The sequence below is a fragment of the Carlito syrichta genome, unplaced genomic scaffold (genome assembly GCF_000164805.1).
Source record: "Carlito syrichta isolate Samal-C Ts95f unplaced genomic scaffold, Tarsius_syrichta-2.0.1 Scaffold302587, whole genome shotgun sequence".
Taxonomy (NCBI): domain Eukaryota; kingdom Metazoa; phylum Chordata; class Mammalia; order Primates; family Tarsiidae; genus Carlito; species Carlito syrichta.
This window is the reverse complement of record NW_007246683.1, coordinates 711,683-731,797: the sequence shown is the minus strand read 5'-3', so window position 1 is coordinate 731,797 and position 20,115 is coordinate 711,683. Positions and strand designations below refer to the sequence as shown.

Genomic DNA, 20,115 nt, shown 5'->3' with positions numbered 1-20,115 from the left:
AACACTTATAAGTGAAACTACGAAATCTAAAGTACTCAAAAGATGTACATTCATGGTTATTTAAATGCAAGAGAAGTTGATCAATTAAATCAATTCACAATTTTACTATCCAGCTTAAATCTCATTGTTGCGAAGCAGCTGAAGAGTAAATGCTCCAAAAATACTGGCTGAATGAATAATTAGTCAGTAGACCTAGCACAAGGTATAAGTGAGTATATGTAAAATAAAGAAATAATGTCTCTTAAGTTCCCAGGAATAGTAATTATGAGAAAGGTTCTCCTTTTCCCCATTTTAAATAATTATTTCCAATTTTTAAAAAGGTACTTATTCTTTCTAGCCACTCTGACAACACAAAAAATTTAAGTTTTTAAATTATAATACATAAAGATACATACAAGTTTATATAAAAATCAAATAATTATAAAGTGAGCATAAGTCATTTCATTCAGGTCAAAAAAAGACCAAAGTCAGAACCTTCCACATCTCCCTTAATCACACCACCCTCTCTTCCCTCATTTTACAAGTAATACCATCCTAACTTTGTGATCACAATTATCTGGATTTTCATTATAGGTTCTCCACATATATATATTCTTAAAAATATAATTTAGCTATGTCTATTTCTGAATATTATATGACTGGAACCACACACAGTATATTATTCGATCTTGCTTTATGATATTCTTCCATAGGCTTGCACAGTATTATAAGGTGTTTTTACTAAATATTGTATTACATTGTTTGAAAAAAGAAAATCCTTTATCCATTCTACTGCAGACAGACATTAGAACTGCTTTACTCTTTTGGATCTTAGAAAATGTTGTACACATGTTTTAGATAATTTGCTGCAGATATGCACACATTTCTCTTGGGTATGTGTTCTGAGGAGTGGAAGTGTTAGTTCTTAAAATATGTTTTTAAAGAAGTTATATCAATGTTTCTTCCTACCTGCAATAAATATTTAATTTACCTTCCAGACTACTAATGAAATTAAGCATATTTCATATCTATTGGCCATTTGAATTTTCTCTTTCATAAAGCACTTGTTCAAGTACTTTTCAAGTTTTCTACTAGGTTGTCCTTTTCTTATTGATTTATAGTAGTTTTTATATGTAGTCAATATATGTCTGTGGCTAATTTTATGCAGTGTAAAAATTTTTTCTCATCCTATGTAATTTTTTTTTTTTAAATAGAGATGATGCCCGACTATGTTGCCCAGGCTGGTCTTGAACTCCTGGGATCAAGCAACCCTCTTGCATCAGCCTCTCAAAGTGCTGAGATTACAGATGAGAGCCCACCATATCCAGTCCCTATGACGTGGTTGTTGTTATTGTTTTAAACTCATCTTTGGATGAAGAGGAATTCTTCATTTTAAAGGTCAAATTTATCATTTTTTTCTTTATTATTCTTATTTTTATGTTTTATATAAAAAATTCTTCCCTATTTTAAAATTATATATTATCCTGCAAATAGCTTGTAATTTTGCCTTTTACATTTAGGTGTGTAATATTCTTGGAAATGATTTTGTGAAAAACATGAGCTAGGTTCAATTTCATCGGTTTTGCCAAATGGATATCCTATTGTTTCAGCACCACTGCTTAGTTTATTCTTTCCTTTGTGACCTGTGATGCCACCTCTATCATATATTAATTATCTATGTGTGCATGGTTCTGTTTCTGAGCCCTCTATTATTCCACTAGTATGTCTGGCATTTGGTATGTGTGCCAATCCCACAGTATCTCAATTACCGTAGCCTTAAAATTAGTCTCAATGTATTGCAGTGCAAACTCTCTCACCTTGTTGCTTTTATTCAGTGTCTCTTCCTTATTCTCCTTTAAACATTATTTTAATTTGTATTTAATTTGTGTTTATTTATTGAGACAGGGTCTCACTCTAATGCCCAGGCTGAAGTGCAGTGGTATGAGTACAGCTCACTGTAACCTTGAACTCCTGGGCTCAAGTGATCCTCCTGCCTCAGCCTCCCAAGTAGCTAGGATTACAGGCACACACCAATCACAATTGGGTTTTATATATTGCCCAGGCTGGTCTCAAATTTCTGGCAAGTGATCCTCTGACATTGGCCTCCCAAAGTGCTGGGATCACAGGTGTGAACCAATGTCCCAGGTCACTCTGAACTTTAGAATCCACTGAGTCCTTTAATATTGAATTTTCTGGGATTTTGATTGGTATTTCATAAACTCTATATAGATTATTTCACATAGCACAGATATGCACAATACTGAGACTTCCAATCCATGAATATGATATAGTCATCTCGCATTCCTAAGATAACTTTAACTTAGGCCTGATATATTATCCCTTCTACAGATTGTTGGGTTTAATTTCTTTACTGGCTAGCATAAGTAATGACATGTTTAAACAAACAAACAAACCCATAAATCGAAGTGGCCTAACACAATGAAAGTTTATTTCTTATTCATACAAACCACAATGACGATGTTTCTTAATCTCAGAGAGCCCCCTGTATGAGATTCAAAGCCCAGAGTCATTTATCTTATGGTTCCACAGATAGGGTCCCCATCTGTATTCTTAACACATAAGATGGCCAACAGGGAAGAAAGAGTATGAAGACTATGTGGGAATTATCTTACAAGTCACAGCTGGAAGCAGCATGCATCATTCCCACTCGCACTCCATAGACCAGAACTCAGTCAAGTGGCCACTCTAAACCATGAGGAGGCTGATACAATCTAGTTTTGTGCCCAAGCAGGAGAGAAAATGAGTTGTTGTGAAAATTAAAATGTCTCCAATTAAAAGATGTGAACATAAAGAAGCAGAGTAAAATTCTGTTTAAGAGTTCAGAGAGAATGGCTTCCAATTTTACTGTTTGGGACTCTTCTTGCTGAGTTTGCTAACAAGGTTAAGCTAGCTTTAGATAATGAAGAAAGTAGAGTTCCTTCTTCTGCTGTTCTTTGAAAGAGTCTGTGACATATTGGCATTATTTCGTCTTTAAAAATCTGCCAGTACTTGCTTATAAAGTCATCTGGACTTGCAGTTTTATGGTAAACTTGACAATAAGACTATTCAACTTTTCTATTTCTTTATGATTGTACTTTGTTAAATTATATTTTTTGGAAATATTGAGCATAGTAGGATTCTGAGATTACATGTGCTCAAAAAATTATCGTAAAATAGCTGTTGAATAGAAAAATGGTAATTTTGTGATCCTCAAATTTACCTTCTACCCTTATAGAAGAGATTATTAAATAGAAGAGATCCAAATACTCATCGCCCAGTTCACCTCTTCTCATAACTATTAAATGGCAGAACTAAGACTAGAATCTAAGTCTCTTTCCACTATGCTATTTTAGTTCAGCTGTTGAATGGACTGCATCAATCAGTCAAGAAACTAAAGGGAGGATAGAGGACTGTGATCAGGAACCACTTCTGTCACTGAGAAGAGATAGCATCTATTGTGTATGTGGTTACAGGCATTGTTTTCAGATTCTCTCCCAGGGCCTCTATAGTCTCACCTCTATCTTACTCAGTGAGAAGTGTGTGGTGTTCAGACCATAGCTTGGCTGAATTTTAAGGTCTTACCCAGTCAGCTCTCTGATACTTCTAGGTCTGATGGTAAAGATCCCAATGAATGGTAATAGTACATCCTCTCTTCACTCCAACCTCCAACCCCAAGAGTTGTGAGATCCTTGTCGTCCAGGAGCTAGATACTGGGTAACCAGGTAGTCTCAACTTGACACCAGGGAGAATGCAACTCTGCTGTAGATCCCCACACACAAATGAATACTTTGACAAAGCTAACTCTCAGTGCACTGTGAAGTCAGGAAATTGTATCTTCAAAAGTTCTGACTCTTGGTTCTTCAGTATCCCTCTCTTTTTGATTATTGAATAAATACCGTAATTTGCCTTTTTCTTTCACCGAACAAAATGCATTAAGAGTACCCTACTTGGATCTGATATTTACCGATAAACTAGACATTGTCCACATGAAGCTTGTAGAGATCACTTAATCATTCCATGAAGATTGCTGTCTTACCATGGCAGCCTGACTTGGTCTTGGCCCCTTCTTTCAAAGTACAAGGTAGTTTGATTGTAAAGTTGATATACAGGTGTTTTACCTTCTCTCTTGAGGAAATTTTCTCAAGGTATAGAATTCTAGGTTGAATTCTACTTCCCTTCTCCCAGATTATTTATCATTTCACTGATTCCAGATTTCATTTGTTGTTGTTTAGAAATAGCACTCTTTTGAAGATAACCGGTTTAAGTTTGTCTTATCTTTGTTTTTTAAAGTTTCACTAAGTGAAACTGTATTAGATTTACTCTATATGAGATCTGTTGAGCTTTTGCTATTTTCTGAGTCAGGGTCTCACCTGTCATCCAGGTTGGAGGGCAGTGGCATGATCTCGGCTCACCGCAGCCTTGATCTTCTGGGCTCAGGCAATCCATCTGCCTCAGCCTCCTGAGTAGCTGGGGCTACAAGCATGCATCACCAAGCCTTGCTAATTTTTTTTATTTTTTAGAGACAAAGTCTCGCTATGTTGCCTAGGCTGGTCTCAAACTCAAGCAATCCTCTCACCTCAGCCTGAAAAACTCTAGGATTGCAGGTGTGAGCCACTGCATTCAGCTAGATTTCTTAAAATTAAGGATGGTGGACTTTCTAGACATTTATAGACATACTATAAAGTTGTCATTACCTTTTCAAATACTGCTTCTGCCTAATTATTTCCTTCTGCAATGACAATTAAACTTAGGCTAGAACTTCTAATACAATCCTCCTTTCCTCTAAACCTCTCTTGATATTTTCTATCTTTTTACTTCTGTACTGAGTTCTAGATTACTTCTTCTATCTTTCAGTTCTATGGCCAAACTACTTCTGCCATGTCTACTGTGTGAATTAATTTTGGTTATTGAATTTTTTCATATCTAGAAATATTTAATTATTTTCAAATCTGTTATGTCATTCCTTTTATGATTTCCTGTTTCCGTAGACATTTTCAACCTTGTTTTTTATTTTGTAAAACACAAAAAGAGAAATTATTCTATATGTATGATCACACCATCATCTGAAATATTTGTCTGTTACTTTCTGCTGTATCCTGCTGTGCTTTGCTTACTGTGCCTTATTTTCTTGTATGCTTGTTTTTTGTATGATGCTCAATGGTTTTCAAAGGTTATTTGAAAGAGATTTCTGATGCATAGAATAAGGTGCCTTTCTTTAAAAGGGATATAAATTTGCTTCTTCCAGGTACCTGGGACACTAGTTTTCTTGAACTTGTGTTATATGGCTAGCCTGTGATTCCACACAATGCTAGTAACTTGGTTTACAGACTCTCAGATATGTTCTCTTTCTTTTCTTGTTCTCCTCTTTCTTCCACCTGCTCAGCACTAAGAAACTCTCCTTGCAATCCTTTGGGGGTAGAAGAAGGCAGTGGATTTTCCTATGGCCTCAGTTTGATTGTGGGGGGAAGGGCAATCTATTAGGCTCATAAACCTAGAAGTGATAATTTTCCCCTTGATTCTGAGTCTATTAGACTCAACTGTTTTATCCATAAGAGCAAATATTCAGGGTAGCCAGAGTTTACATACTTCTTTATGTTCTTCCCTTCTTTTAAATTTTGGCCTGGTGAATTCCTAGAGAAAGCTCTTTGATAATGTAAAGAATTTTTTTAAAACAGTTTATCTAGCATTTTTAGTTATCGTCAGCAGAACCAGAAGAACTGATTCAAGTAACCTGGCCCAACAATAGTGAAATTTTTTAAAAAATCAATTTTCTTAGGAAAATGAATTGAGCATTTTCTAATGATATCCACAAAGTTGTTTTTTGCTGATGTTTGCTACTTTTCTTAAAGTTAGATATAGAAAAGAGTTTGGCAGGTTCTCAAAACTTAAACACAGAACTTTCCATAAAACCAAAGAAATTCCATTCCTAGTTAGATATCCAAGAGAAATGAAAACATACGCCCACACAAAAACTTGTATACAAGCTCCATAGTTCTAAACTTAATACTATTTAGCCATAGAATGAAGTACAGACACAGGTTACAATACGGGAGAACATTGAAAACATTGTGCTAAGTGAAAGAAGCCAGACAAAATACCACATATTATATGATTCCATTCATATCAAATGTCTGGAACAGGAAGTCCATAGACACAGAAAGTATATTAACAGTTGCCAGGATATGGGGGGGGGAGAAGGAGGCAAGTGACTATTAATAGGAACTGGATTTCTTTTTAATCCAGTTAATGAAAATGTTCTGGAATTAGATAGTGTTCATGGTTGCACAAACTTGTGAATATACTAAAAACCAATGAAATGTATAATTTACACTGGTGAATTTTATGGTATGGGTATTATAACTCATTTAAAAATAACATAAAGAGTTAATGCCGACCATATTTCAATATGTGATTACAATATGCATTCAATTTCACATGACCGTGAAGGGTATCTGGAGCAATGATTTATAAAGATACCAGGTATTGTGAAATTACTTTATGCAGGTTACTAAAAGCTTTGGAAATGTATATTATGATCATGAGTAATTATCACATTGGAATCCATACCTATAGAACACTATATCCAGGTTTATCAAGATTGCCAGTGAATAGAATCATGTAAAACAAACCCAACAGAACCTATGAAAAAAGGAAAAAAAACTCAGAAAAATAATACAACTTCCCCTCTCTGTATAATTTTCTTTTATACAGCAGCTATTTATTCAGATGAACATAAACTGATGAATGCTATCTTTTAAGAAAGAAAAAATCTTGTATAATTAAACAATAGTCTGCTCGACTACATTGTATTTTGGAATACAAATCTCCTCATATGCAACTGGTAATAAGGAATGATGTCAGTATAATGAAGAAGTCACTTTCATTCAGTTGGTGATTTTTTTCCTAAGCAAGAGGAGCAGAAAAGTGGAAATAGCATTATAACCTTTCGGAGGAAAGGAAAAAAGCCCTCAGCTTGTCTGCTACATTGACAGCGGGAGCATTTATCTGTAGTATATGAAAATTTAAAAGCAGGGCTTCAGAGGGATAACCCTGGTCTTGTCACCAGTTATACTATTTTCCACAACCATTTAAATGGCAACCCCCACGGGGTCACTGCTACACTGCCATCTCCATTGTCCTATTCCCCACTAGCTCCGTCCTAATTTAGGTGTTGATAGCACTTCTATTCAAGTAATTTTGTGCATTTTTTCGTACCCACCATAGTTGGGTCATACCCACACTAAGTTGCCTCACCAAATAGTTCAAGCTATTTCCCCAGTTATTGTGTTAGTGCTCAAAACACAAAGCAGCATGGGTTGTGCAGTTTGCGAGGTTCTCCAGGAAAGCATAAACTGTAATACAGCAGAAGCCTCTCGACTTATCTTTTTAAAGCACGTTTACTTCTCCAATGGTTGGAAGTGATAATATTGGGAGTAGATGTGGAGGAAGGGAAGTAAGGAAATAAAGTCATCATTTCCAATATTACAGAATAAAAATAACCTCTCCTACATTCTTAAGCTTTCCTTCCACTTAAAAATACTTTATATAACATTTAATGAAGTTTTAATTTAGAGGATCATGAGTTAACACTGAAGCAAGCAATACTACCTTTAGTTCAATTTTAGAGGTCATTATTAAGCTATGTCCTGGATCTTGATTGAATAGTGTGAAAAATACTAATGTTCCTTAGCAAAGTCTTTGCCCCCAAGGGTCTGCAGTCTTTCTTTACTTTCTTTGAACCCAGCTTCCTCATCAATTAAATGAAGCAGAGAAGTAGATCAGTTTCCTTACCTTTTTGTAACACACAAACCCCTTTCATAACATTAGTCATTTATAAATATTTCCTTTTTTGCAGATAATGTGCTCTTAAATTTTCTACAAATCAAATTTCTACAAATTTCTACAAATCAGTGTGATGTGTCAATATATTATAGTCTTTAAAACACAGCCTCAACCACTACTTTAGTCTCCACTCCCCATTCAAACCAAATGGAATAGCATTCCTTTTCATACAAAGCTCAACACTACTAAAAGCCTATCACAATTAACAGATGAGATAATTTAGTTCATTTTTAAAAGCTGCAAACTTCTTTAAAATACTGATTATCTGCTGCCAGATTATTTCCTGTAGCAATGAATTCTTCTCCAAAGAAGTTTTACCTAAAGTTTTAAACACTTCTCCAAAGGCTGTTAAATGCCCACAGGGTAAATATTAAATGTCACAGCTGGGTATTCAAGATTCTTTATCAACTATACCCAATTTGTCTCTTCCTTAACTTATATTACTCTCCTACACAAATACTTTATTCCACACAAAAACTTTTGTGTATGATGTAGGGTAAATACTGAGGCTTATTTTTTTTTTAATGTAAATATCCAGTTTTTCCAGCACTATTTGTTGGAAAGAGTTTCCTTTTCTCAAAGATTTACCTGGGCACAATTGACTATATATGTATGTGCATTTCTGAGCTCTTTATTGTGTTCTACTGAGCTACATGTCTATCCCTAGAGTAAATTTCCAAGGTGAAACTTCTGGCTAGAATAAGCCAATCACGACATTCCATCCCTTCCCACCACTACGCTAAGGTTTTGGGAATGGGAGATGGAAAGGCAAGTGATCTAAGCCAGTACAATCAATTTTTAGACAATTTTGCTAGGAATTCTGGGACACAATTGATCTCTGCCTTAGATTGGAGCTTAATATCATAGACACTAGCCACATATGGTTACTTAAAATAAAATTAAAAAAGATTAAAAACTCAGTTTCTCAGTTGCACTAGCCACATTTCAAGTGCTCAACAGTTACAAGTGACTAATAGCCACTACACTGCATAGCACAGCTATGGAAAATTTCCATCGTCACAAAAAGTTCCATTAGATAGCATAGCTTTGCATGATGTTATGTGCAGATATAAGGCCTGGAACAGCCACTGTCATTTTACTAACATGAAAAAGCCAGTGTGAGGACAAAGCTGATGCATGGGCAAAGGCAGAGACCTGTAACCCACTGCAACAGAGCCCAATCTCTACCACAATGCTGGATTTTTTGTTATGAGACATAACAAATACCCCTATTTTTTAGACTAGTTTCAGCCATGAGTCTTCTGTTGTTTGCAACCAGAAGCAACCTAGCCAATATGGTATCATTTTCTTTCTTTCTTTTTTTTTTTTAACTATAGGTATCATTTTCAAAATGCTTTCACATAACATTATTTTAATTGATTATTAACACCCATGAGATTTAGAACTTTAATACAGCTCTCTCTGCTCTATTAAACACTGAGCTTCATAACCTGGTACAGTGAAGCATTCAACAAATAAATGATTAATATAGTCAATATATGCTGGTTAGAATACTAAACAAATAACTTTAGTTTGAATTACTAGTAAGTGACACATCAAATAGAATTTGAAAGTCTAATATCAAATACCTTTCACAAAATGCCTAAATGCCCACCCAAAATGTTATTTTCTACTGTTCTACAGAACACAACTAGTAGATTTGTTATACCCCAGATTACTGAACATTTTTTTAAAAAACTTAAACTATACAAATGTGGAAAAAAGCAATAAATGAACTTTAATTATATAATATTATGGGATAATCCTATATGAACACTGGTGGCAGAAAAAAAGCAAGCTATTCTGTAAAATTCCTGTACAAATACCAGTTGCTATTTCCTTTTTCAGAACATAAAGATTTTTAAAGTTTCCAAGATAGATTCTGGAAATAACTTAAGCCCAGAAATTAGCACAAAATAACAAGCCAGTTACTTGAAAATTTCTATAAAAACAAAACATGCCAAAAAAAAAAAAACTCTTCACTGAATTACAAGCGATAAATTCCAACACACATAATATCAAGTTTTGGTTAGTTCTAGAAAGCTGATGTATGTAGCCTATTTACCAAGTTTTAAAAATTGCTAACAGTTTAAAAACAATATGGAAGGTTTATCTTCTGATGTTTTATTGCTAATGAATTAAAACTGTGAACTATCAGAAATATTCTTTGAGTAAAGAAACAATCACATATCAATTCCCTAAATATATAATAATTTTCTTCATAGAATACCCTTAGCATATACAATTATTAAAGCACACGTTGGAAGTTATAAATCAACCAACTACATAAAAACCTTCAAAATTATAAGGTGTGCCTAGTTTTCTTTTTATTTGTATTTATTTTAAAGGTATGTCTAACTTTCTAAAATATAATTCATGCTATCATGTGGAAATTTTTACAGGTACAATACTGATTGCATAACTGTAAATTAAAAGGTAGAGTATGACTAATCTATGCAAAGATGCCATTCTTTCTGTTAGAACCCAGATACCTAGATAGTCTCTCTCAAAACTGAGCCACAAAAATAACTTCAAAATAAATACGAAAACTATACAGCTGTCTCCCTAATTTTAAATTATACGTTTGAAGTGTCAGGTTTCAAAAAACCGCATGCCTGCATTAGCCATCTTTAAATAAGAGACCTGAAATACCATTTATATTATACCTTTCTTTACAGACACACACAGTACACATGGTAAGTGACAAATATGGTAAGTACCTAGCATGTTTTGCTCTAAAAGATCTTCTAGTTCTAATAGCATTATAAATATTTACTTGCCGAACAATTTATATTTGATAGGAAACATCAAAATCTTGGCATTCTAAGGTCTTGAAGTGTACTTCTGCAGCAAGATAATAAAATGGTCAACACATATTTTGTTAGGAAAAAGGCAGCTATATGGTCAGTTACTACTATATTCCTAGTGTGTAGCGCAATGCCTGGTACACAGTATAATAAATAGCAGTACAAAAAATTAAAAAGGTAGAAATAACATATTGCATTTAATATTTTACTCCTTTTCTCTCCATTTATCTTTAATCCCTTTCAAAAATTACTTGCACTTCTAACACAATTTATTGTTTGGGAAATGAAAGAGTAAAACCTAGACAACTATTTTATCCAAACCTTCAGGGTACAGTAAAGAACCTTAGAGATTCATGAGAATCTGGTTTACTTCTCAGGTCTCAGCAATTTCCCCTCTTCACCCACTATACTACAGCTATACTTAGCTGATTTCAACTTCATACACTAACTGTGGTGTCTCATTTCCTATTTTCACATAAGATGCCCCTTGACCTAGAACATCTTTCTTCTACCCAATCTACCATATCCTTTAAAGGACTCTGATGATGGTGTTAATTCCAGAGGAAGTGTTCTCTGACTACTCTCCCAATCCCCTTCATTTCCCTTTCTCGTTGTTTAAAAATTTGACCAACTTATCAAAGAACTGTCAGAGAAAAAAGAACACTTTATCTGATGGTAAGTACTAAAATACCTAACCCCTGACATATATGACATAAAAGGACACACAGGTATTTATCAACCATAAGAAATTGAGTTATATGTGCAAAATGATATATATCACCCGTCTCCCCCATGAACTCTCATTTATATATCAACATCAATAGCTCATGAAGAAAAATATGACCTCAAAACAAGAAAAACCATAGTTAGAGATGCATAATTCCTTATAAAAAGCACATAAACAAAAACCAATAATTGTATGATAAATAATACTCAAATACATAGCAAAATAAAAAGAGTAAAACTGAAATTGCAAGAGCTAGGGTGATTGCTGTGTGAGGTTGATGGTGCAGTGACATGTGGGAAGAGGAGGAGGGCCATGAGGATTGTGTGCCTCACCCTGTGAATGAATCATCATCCTGCTGCTTCAGGCTCTGTTAGGAATAAAAGAGCAGGGCAGGGGACTGGAGGTGGAGGGAAGCTTTGTCTTGTCTTCAGATGCCTCATTATTTTTTCCCTTTCCCTGCCGCTCCACTGCAGCCCTGTAAAACATTAGGCAAGCCTCTTAAACATTCCCTGTCTGTTTCATTCCTCATCTGTAACATGGGAAGAGAAAAAAAAAGATTGGCTCAAAAAGCCTCTATGAGGCCATTGTAATACTGTTAGAAAATCTGAGTATAATAATGCCTCCTCTGTCAGGTCAGCACTAGATGATCTCAGGAGATAAGTCATTTAGCTTTTTTTTTTTTTGCTCACTGAGGAACCAAATTCCATCCCCCATCTATTCCAATTACACTTCTCAAAGAAGCACCCTCAAAAGAACTACACTCAGACAAGCTCTTATAACCATGCAGAATTGAGCTGAAATGTAACTCATTAGAAATGTGTTTCGTAGGCCAGGTATGGTGACTCAATCTCAGCACTTAGGTAGGCCAAAGTAGGAGAATTACTTGAGCTCAGGAGTTCAAGATCAGCTTGGGCAACATTGTGAGACCTTGTCCTACAAAAACAATGTATTTAAAAATTAGTCAGGTATGGTGACATGCCTGCAGTCCCAGCTACTCAGGAGGCTGATGTGGGAGGATCGCTTGAGCCCAGAAGTTGGAGGCTGAAGTAAGCCATGACTGTGCCACTGCACTCCAGTCATGTCAACAGAGATCCTGTCTCAAAAAAAAAAAAAGAGAGAGAGAATGAAAGAAAGAAAGAGAGAAAGAAACAAAGAAAGAAACAAAGAAAGAAAGAAGGAAAGAAAAGGAAAGGAAAAAAAAAGATAATGTTTCCTAGGTGCAGATCACACCAATACTGGCATACTATTTTGAATTGCTTTTTAGAAGGTTTTTAGAAATTACAATTTGTGATTGCTCACTGTTTGAAATTATTCAGGGATATTTTGTGGATAAAAATATTTTAAAAGTTGGGTAAATGCTCCCAAGAGGTTGGCTATTAACTCGAAGCTTTTAGTCTACAAATGCATGCAGGGCAAGTTAACTCAAGATTGCTTAGGCTTCATCTCAAAAACTGCAGAATCAGTAGGTCTGGGGTAGGGTCCAAGAACTTGCATATCTAAAAAATGCTCGGTGATGTTGATGCTGCTGGTCAGGGTACCACGTATTTTGAGAACCACTGATTTTAAGTCATGTATCCCTGGCATGATCACTTTTACTACCATTTGCTTTTATTTTCTGATTGATAGATGAATCTTATATTGATTCCCTACCTTCCTTAAAAATGTTATTTCCAAATTACATTGTAATTTAGAAATAAGCAAGGATTATAAAGACTCAAATAAGTAGGCTTTCTCTTCCTTCAGAATCCAAATTACCATCATCTGATTTCATTTATCACTATGCTTCAACTGCCTCAACTGTGGAATGGGAATGATTACACAGATTTTATCAGATAATACAAATAAAGTCACTAGAAGAGTACTAGGCCACATTACATGCTTAATAAATGTCCATTATTCTTACTGCAATTATCCTTACTAATTTTCTGTTCATTATTAAGGAAACCTTAGTCATGGATGCTACTGCTACATGTTGTGCTTTATTGGCATATGTATAAAATCTTATTTATTTATGGTGAAATACTCCAGAGCCCCAATGAATTTATTAAATTAAGGAGCAAAGGGAAACGAAATATCAGAGACCTGTGTTCTAGTTCTGTCACTGTAATTGCTACATGACTTTGGGAAAATCATTTTAACGTAAGTCCCAATTTCTATTTCTAAAAAAGCTTAACTTGAATATGAAGATCAAATGAGATAACACAAATGGAATTTTTTTTTTTAAGTACTATAGTATCCTTGTGGTGAAAAAAGATTTATCTTTGGGAATAGTTCACAAGATATTAACAAGAGGGAGAAATGGCCATGGCTCCTGTACCTACCTACATCCTTAAATGACAGCATGATGACCTGAACTGCCACATAAACAATTTACTATATGTTCTCCAATGTTACCAAGTCACATCTATTTTTAAAATATTCTGAGCAGGAATATTTAATATTTCAAATATCCCTATGAAATGAGAGGGAAAAACATAGATACAAAGGTAATCTCAGGTGTTTCTCATGTAGCAGCTATTAAAATCCCCACTGACTTCTAGCACAATTTTTATTTTGACTGCAGAACTCCAAAGCCTCTATTGTTTCCAGGCTTTTATTTAGTATAAATTCAATTTATACACATATGCACATGTATGAAAAATGGCAACTGATTTTATTAGTATTTTAATCCCTAGTTTCCTGCACTCTAGGACATATCTAATATTTCTTGTAAAATTACATAATACAGTTCATAATTTTTTAATCTTAATTTTACTGAAAAATAAACTTCAGGGCTGTAACATTTTCTTTGTACAGTAAGTCCCCTACATATGAACTAGTTCCATCCTAAGAGTGTGTTCTTACATCCAATTTGCTTGTAAGTACAACAAAGTGGCTGGGTGCAGTGGCTCAAGCCTGTAATCCCAGCACTTTGAGATGCCAAGGTGAGAGAACTGCATGAGCCCATGGGTTTGAGACCAGCCTGGGCAACTTGGTGAGACCTCATCTCTACAATAAATCAAAAAATTAGCCAGGCGCGGTAGCACACACCTGTAGTTCTGACTACTTGAAAGGCTGAGGCAGAAGGATCGCCTGAGCCCAGTGAATCAACACAGGGGTGGCCATAAGCGTGCTATTGCACTCCAGCCTGGGCGACAGAGTGAGAATCCAACTCAAAAAATAAAAGTACCACAAAGTTAGCCTAGGTACCCAACTAACACAATTGGCTATATATTAATGTAATGTAATAGGTTTACAATACTTTTCACATAATATATAAAAAAACAAATAAATATAAAATATAAACATTTTAAATCTTACAATACAGTACCTTGGAAATACAGTATTACAGTCAGACATGTGAATTAACTTATGTGACTGCACATGTGAACACACGTTTATGTCTTTGAAAGTTCACAATTTTAAGGTTTGTATGTAGAGGACTTACTGTAATATTAAAATTAAACTATTACATTTTATAAGACCAAACTAAAAGTCGGCCACCTGTTTTTGTATCAGTGCTTAATAACATGAAAAGATAAAAATTGTGTCTTTGATGACAGTCTTTGTGGAATATTACCTAAAGAAATAAGGAAAATTAAAAAATATTCCCGAAAAGCGGTGTGTAAACATTTTTGAATGTCATTTTTTTTTTTTTTTTTTTGAGTTGAAGTCTCACTCTGTCACCCAGACTGGAATGCAGTGGCATGCTCCCAGCCACCACAGCCTTGACCTGCTGGGATCTGATGATCCTTCTGTCTCAGCCTTTCAAGGAGCTAGACTACAGGTGTGCACTACCACGCCCAGCTAATTTTTTTAAAATTTACTGTAGAGATGAGTCTCACCAAGTTGCACAGGTGGGTCTCAAACCCACGGGCTCAAGCAATCCACTCGCCTCAGCCTCCCAAAGTGCTGGGATTACAGGCTGAGCCACCGAGCCCGGCCATGAATGTCATTTTAAACGCAGCAGTGATACACTTTATTTCAAAGAATTTGAGTTATGGAGTTTCTCACAAAGCTAACCGTAATGGCAATCCTCTAATTTACTAATGTGTAAGTTTCCATTTTCATGTATTCAGCTTTCTTAGTGTAAGAGATATAAACATCCTCAAGATATTGCAGATCTTAATTTAAAATACCTAAATGCAATTTTAAAATATTTAAGTGTTGCTAATTAAAATAATAAAGCTACATAGAAATAATTTTTAAAATGTTATCAGCTCTAATAAGAATTTTAAAAATTGATCAAAATTTTAATAAATTAGTTTTAAAACATAGACAATATGAAATAAGAGAGCAAAAATAGATGGGTTTACAGTATGTGTTTAAATATAACCGAAACATAAATATGATCACCATGTCTACCTGTTTATAATCAATAATATTCAAATACCAACTACTTTTAATACACTATATTAATTTTATAGTGCTACCAGAAAACATACTAGATCTAGCTCCACAGACACAATACATGCAATTCTTGTGTTACAGACTGTGCAGGTGTGGTGTACAGCACAGTGCACCCATCCTTCTCTTCACAGTACATCTTCATTGTGTATTGAATACAAAAGAGTAGAAATACATGTACTGAAGACTCTATATTAATATACTCAAGACTCTGTTAAAGCATATTTTAGCAATATAGGGAAAGTAAAATCTTGATTTTAAAGACTGACATATATGCAACAAGAAATAGGTAAAGTCAGATTAGAAGCCGCCTTATGAAAGTTGTTCACAAAGTTTTCAGAGTTTGTGTCACTGTTGACCATATTACATATGAAAACACTCTAAAGTGGATTAATTTTAGCTGTTTATGCTTCTGTTTACACCTGATATTCTCAGCTACATGAGATGGCCAGGGAGTCCAGAACCACATCACCAACTTACTAGAAGTTTATACATATATATATAAACTTCTAAACTTCTAAATATAAAAGAAAATTTCTATATATAAATGAATATATATATATATATATTTTTTTTTTTTTTTTTCTTTGTAGAGACGAGGTTTTGCTATGTTGTCCAGGCTCATCTTGAACTCCTGGATTCAAGCAATCCTCTTGCCTCAGCCTCCCAAAGTGTTGAAATTACAGGTGTGAGCCAACATCCCCAGTCTGGCTATCTATCTATCTATCCATCCCTCCATCTATTTATCTACTGAAGAAACCCTCAGTTGGTGAAAGTGTATCTCAGTGATTTACAAAACTATAGGTTGGAAGAATATTCTTGTGGTCTGAAATAGAAGTCTCTAGGCTGGGCTTAATGACTCAACCTGTCATCTCAGTACTTTGGGAGGCCGAAGTAAGGGGATGGCCTGAGCCCACGGATTTGAGACCAGCCCAGGCAACTTGGCGAAACTTCATCTCTACAACAAACCAAAAATTAGCTGGGTATGGTAGCGCATGCCTGCAGTTCCGGCTACTTGGAAGGCTGAGGCGGAAGGATCCGCCGGAGCCCAACAGGTCAATACTGGGGTGTCTGCGAGTGTGCCACTGCACTCCTGCCTGGGTGACAGAGTGAGACTCCAACTCAAAAAAAAAAGAAGTCTCTAAATAACATCACCTTGCAAAGCTCACAGCACATGGAAGCCCCTCAAATATTTATGTCAAATGAGTAAATGGGCATCAAAAAGTTTGCTGCATTACAACTGCCTGAAGGAAACTATATGAAAAAGGAAAAAATACTTGTAACAGTATTCTAAAAATAGCCTTAATGGAAATACTTGTAAAGCACTTAGAAAGTGTCTGGCCCACAGGAAGCTATATGTAAGTATCTGTCATTACTGTTACCCTGTACACTTAGATTAGTCCACAAAAATCCTTACAGATGCATCAGTATAAGCCATTACCACCACTGGTTAAAAAGAACTCATGTATGTGTGTGTACTATCAGTGAGGATATAGTTGCATCATCTTCATATGTGAAAGAAGGTCTATCTTACAAGTTTAACAGCCACTGTATTATAATGAAGGTTAACGCAGTAAGACTTTAATATGTAAGAAATGTGAACTAAGCCTTGTAATTTATCCCGCCATAACAAATTAATCCCTTATAATCTAATGTGTCTTCTATCCACTGTACCTATTTGTGTAATTCAGAACTTCTCATACAGAACTATTGATAAGATTCATGTTAGCTTTTGTCTCAAAAATGCAATTAAAAAGAAATAACAAAATTCCAAAATTCATTGAGCTGCAAAAGTTTTCCTTCATACCGAATAAGACTGTAATATAAGAGACTGCTAAAAGAAAATGTTGGATTTACTCTCTTACACTTTAACTGTTGACCAAAATAGATATGAAGACTGAGGTATTTTGAAAATTCTGTGAGGATTAAGTCAGACTACATTCTTTATATTCTCTAAGTAAGCTTTAGGTTGTGCGAAGTACCCTCAACTCCCCGGGGCCAAGAACAACTGCTACAATGAAAGAATAGAGTGGTTAGGCTTAAGTAGGTGGTTGTCGCTATAAGGAAACTGGCTAGCATACCTATTTGCTGACACTATCAAAGTCAACTCAATTTCTTTGAATTAAGGCAATGGAGCTTTTGATAAAATATAGAAATTTTTAAAATAAGAAGTTAAACATAGCAGGGATATTTTCCATTTCAAGAAAGTCTAGTTATGAAGTCACTTTCAAACTTACCAATGATCCCCTAATTTAAAAAATTAAAATACAAAATGCATCCATAATTTATAATAGGGAAAGAATCTACTATATAGTTCATGTTATAAATAAGTGATAGGATATGCCATAAATGCTGTAAGATAAAATATTTTACAAATGACATTAACATAACTGACTCAAGGGGTTTGGCTAAAGATGTAACCATGCAGTTTAATTAACATGACCAACATAATACACAAGGCAAGGAGAAGTTCACAGCAGTGACCACCTTAAATAAAAGTGTGGATAAGTCAAGCAGAGATGAATCCTAACTATAATTATGCTACACTTTTACGTCTCATTCGAAAGAACCAATTAGTGGTTAAAAAATAATAAAAGTTGTTTTTAAAATGAAAGTCGAAGTTTTTTTATAGTAACAAAACAAATCAATCACTGTCCAAAAAGGAACAACTAAGGCAAAGAAATATATGGCAGATTTAAAATGCATTTTCAGAACTATAACATAACCTGTGGAGATGAATAAATTTGATTCCTATCAAACAAAATAGTTAAATTAAGATAAATTTATCTTAATTCCAATTATTAGAGTTAAAATCTAGACTGGGACTTTTTTCTAGTTAGTTATGCATCACCTTCACACAGTTTCAACCAAGGAAGTACCTAATTTAATGAAATATTTTTCTCATATTACAAACTAAAGTATATATGCATACATATATATTTTTCAAGTAATAAAAACCTTCTTTTGAATAAAAAAAACTAAAAATAAACAAAAAATAACAAAGTTACTATGAAGCTAATTTAAAATGCTACTAGAAATATACATAGAAGAGTTATCTTTTAAAGATTTTTATACATAGGAGCAAAGGCGGAAGCATATTGATCTCCTTTTTGAAGATTTTATTTTATAACATGATTTCTGAATATAAGAAACCGTTAAAATTCCTTTTTTCCCCCCACGTAATTAGGTTGGTAGAACTATGAGCAATATCAAATAGGCAGCAGATAAAGAAAACGAGGACTTCCCCCTAACTAAAGCACGATTAACAAACAAATATTAGTTAGATAATTTTCTTCACTTTCACTAGTGTTTAAAGTTGTTAGTCACCACTGACATCATGAAATGATTAAAACAAATTAAAACTGTAACTCTATACTGTGTAAAACTGGTAGTTTCTTATAGTATTAATTTTAAAGCTCACGCAAAATAAGTAATCACAGAAGAAAATGTTAGACTATGCTCATGTATATGGTAAAACAACCTAGTTTACTTTGTTTAAATGAGTATGATGTTTTAACACAAGTGGACCACCATATAGACACTTCTAAGAAATGATTCAGAGAAAAGACATCTATACCTGGTTTATGCTTTAGATGTAAAAATCAATCTGATAGTTAATGAATGCTATGAAACGAAAAATTTGATTTGCACACACATTACTAGATAGATATGTTACCTCAACAATATCCGAGTTGGTTCTGCTTTCATGAGGTTCATTATATTCTGTATACTTGAGAAGAACTTTGTCCATATCAGTGCTGGCATACTGAAACAGTTTGTTAGAGCTGTTGAAAATGATGAGTGCTATTTCACAGTCACAGAGCACACTAAGTTCATAGGCTTTCTTCATTAATCCAAACTTTCTCTTGGTAAAAGTGACCTAAACAAAGAAAAAAAGTGTATTTGTATTAAAAGCATTAGCAGTACCTGAATATAGGTTATTTGAAGATGAGTCTTCTTTTAGTACTGAGCCAGATTTCAAAGATGGAAATGGTTCCTAGCTTCATGCATCACATGAGCCTCCCCTTCCCCTATTTTGCTACAGTCCTACATCTGTTTTGTATCCAAGGGTTCTGACAGAGCTGTCTCCTGGGGAAGTAGTCCCTTACCCTTGGTTGCCACTTCACTACAGAACACACAGAATTAGAGAAGGAAACAGGTAACCAGTGTTTCCTTATCTTTCATCTTAAAACTGTTGACATCAGAAACCCCAAATCCCACCCCCGGTAATCCAGCATCACCCAGATTTTATATTATTTATTTATATATTTTATATAATCAATATTTTGTATTATGATATTGTGGGGTATAGTTAAGGGTTAGGTATACAAATATGCTTCATTCAGGCACCCTTGTTGATAAGAGGTGTCTCTC

General features: G+C 34.6%; 1 protein-coding gene across 6 annotated transcripts in view; it reads right to left on the bottom strand.

The window, feature by feature from the left end:
* Positions 1–20,115, bottom strand: part of MEF2A (myocyte enhancer factor 2A) — a 156,062-nt gene that overhangs the window by 50,927 nt on the left and 85,020 nt on the right. For all 6 annotated transcript variants that reach the window (XM_021711796.1, XM_021711795.1, XM_008056976.2 and 3 more), the window contains one exon: positions 19,418–19,621. In XM_021711796.1, the coding sequence (XP_021567471.1) occupies positions 19,418–19,621 (204 nt within the window). The remainder of the gene's footprint in view (positions 1–19,417; positions 19,622–20,115) is intronic.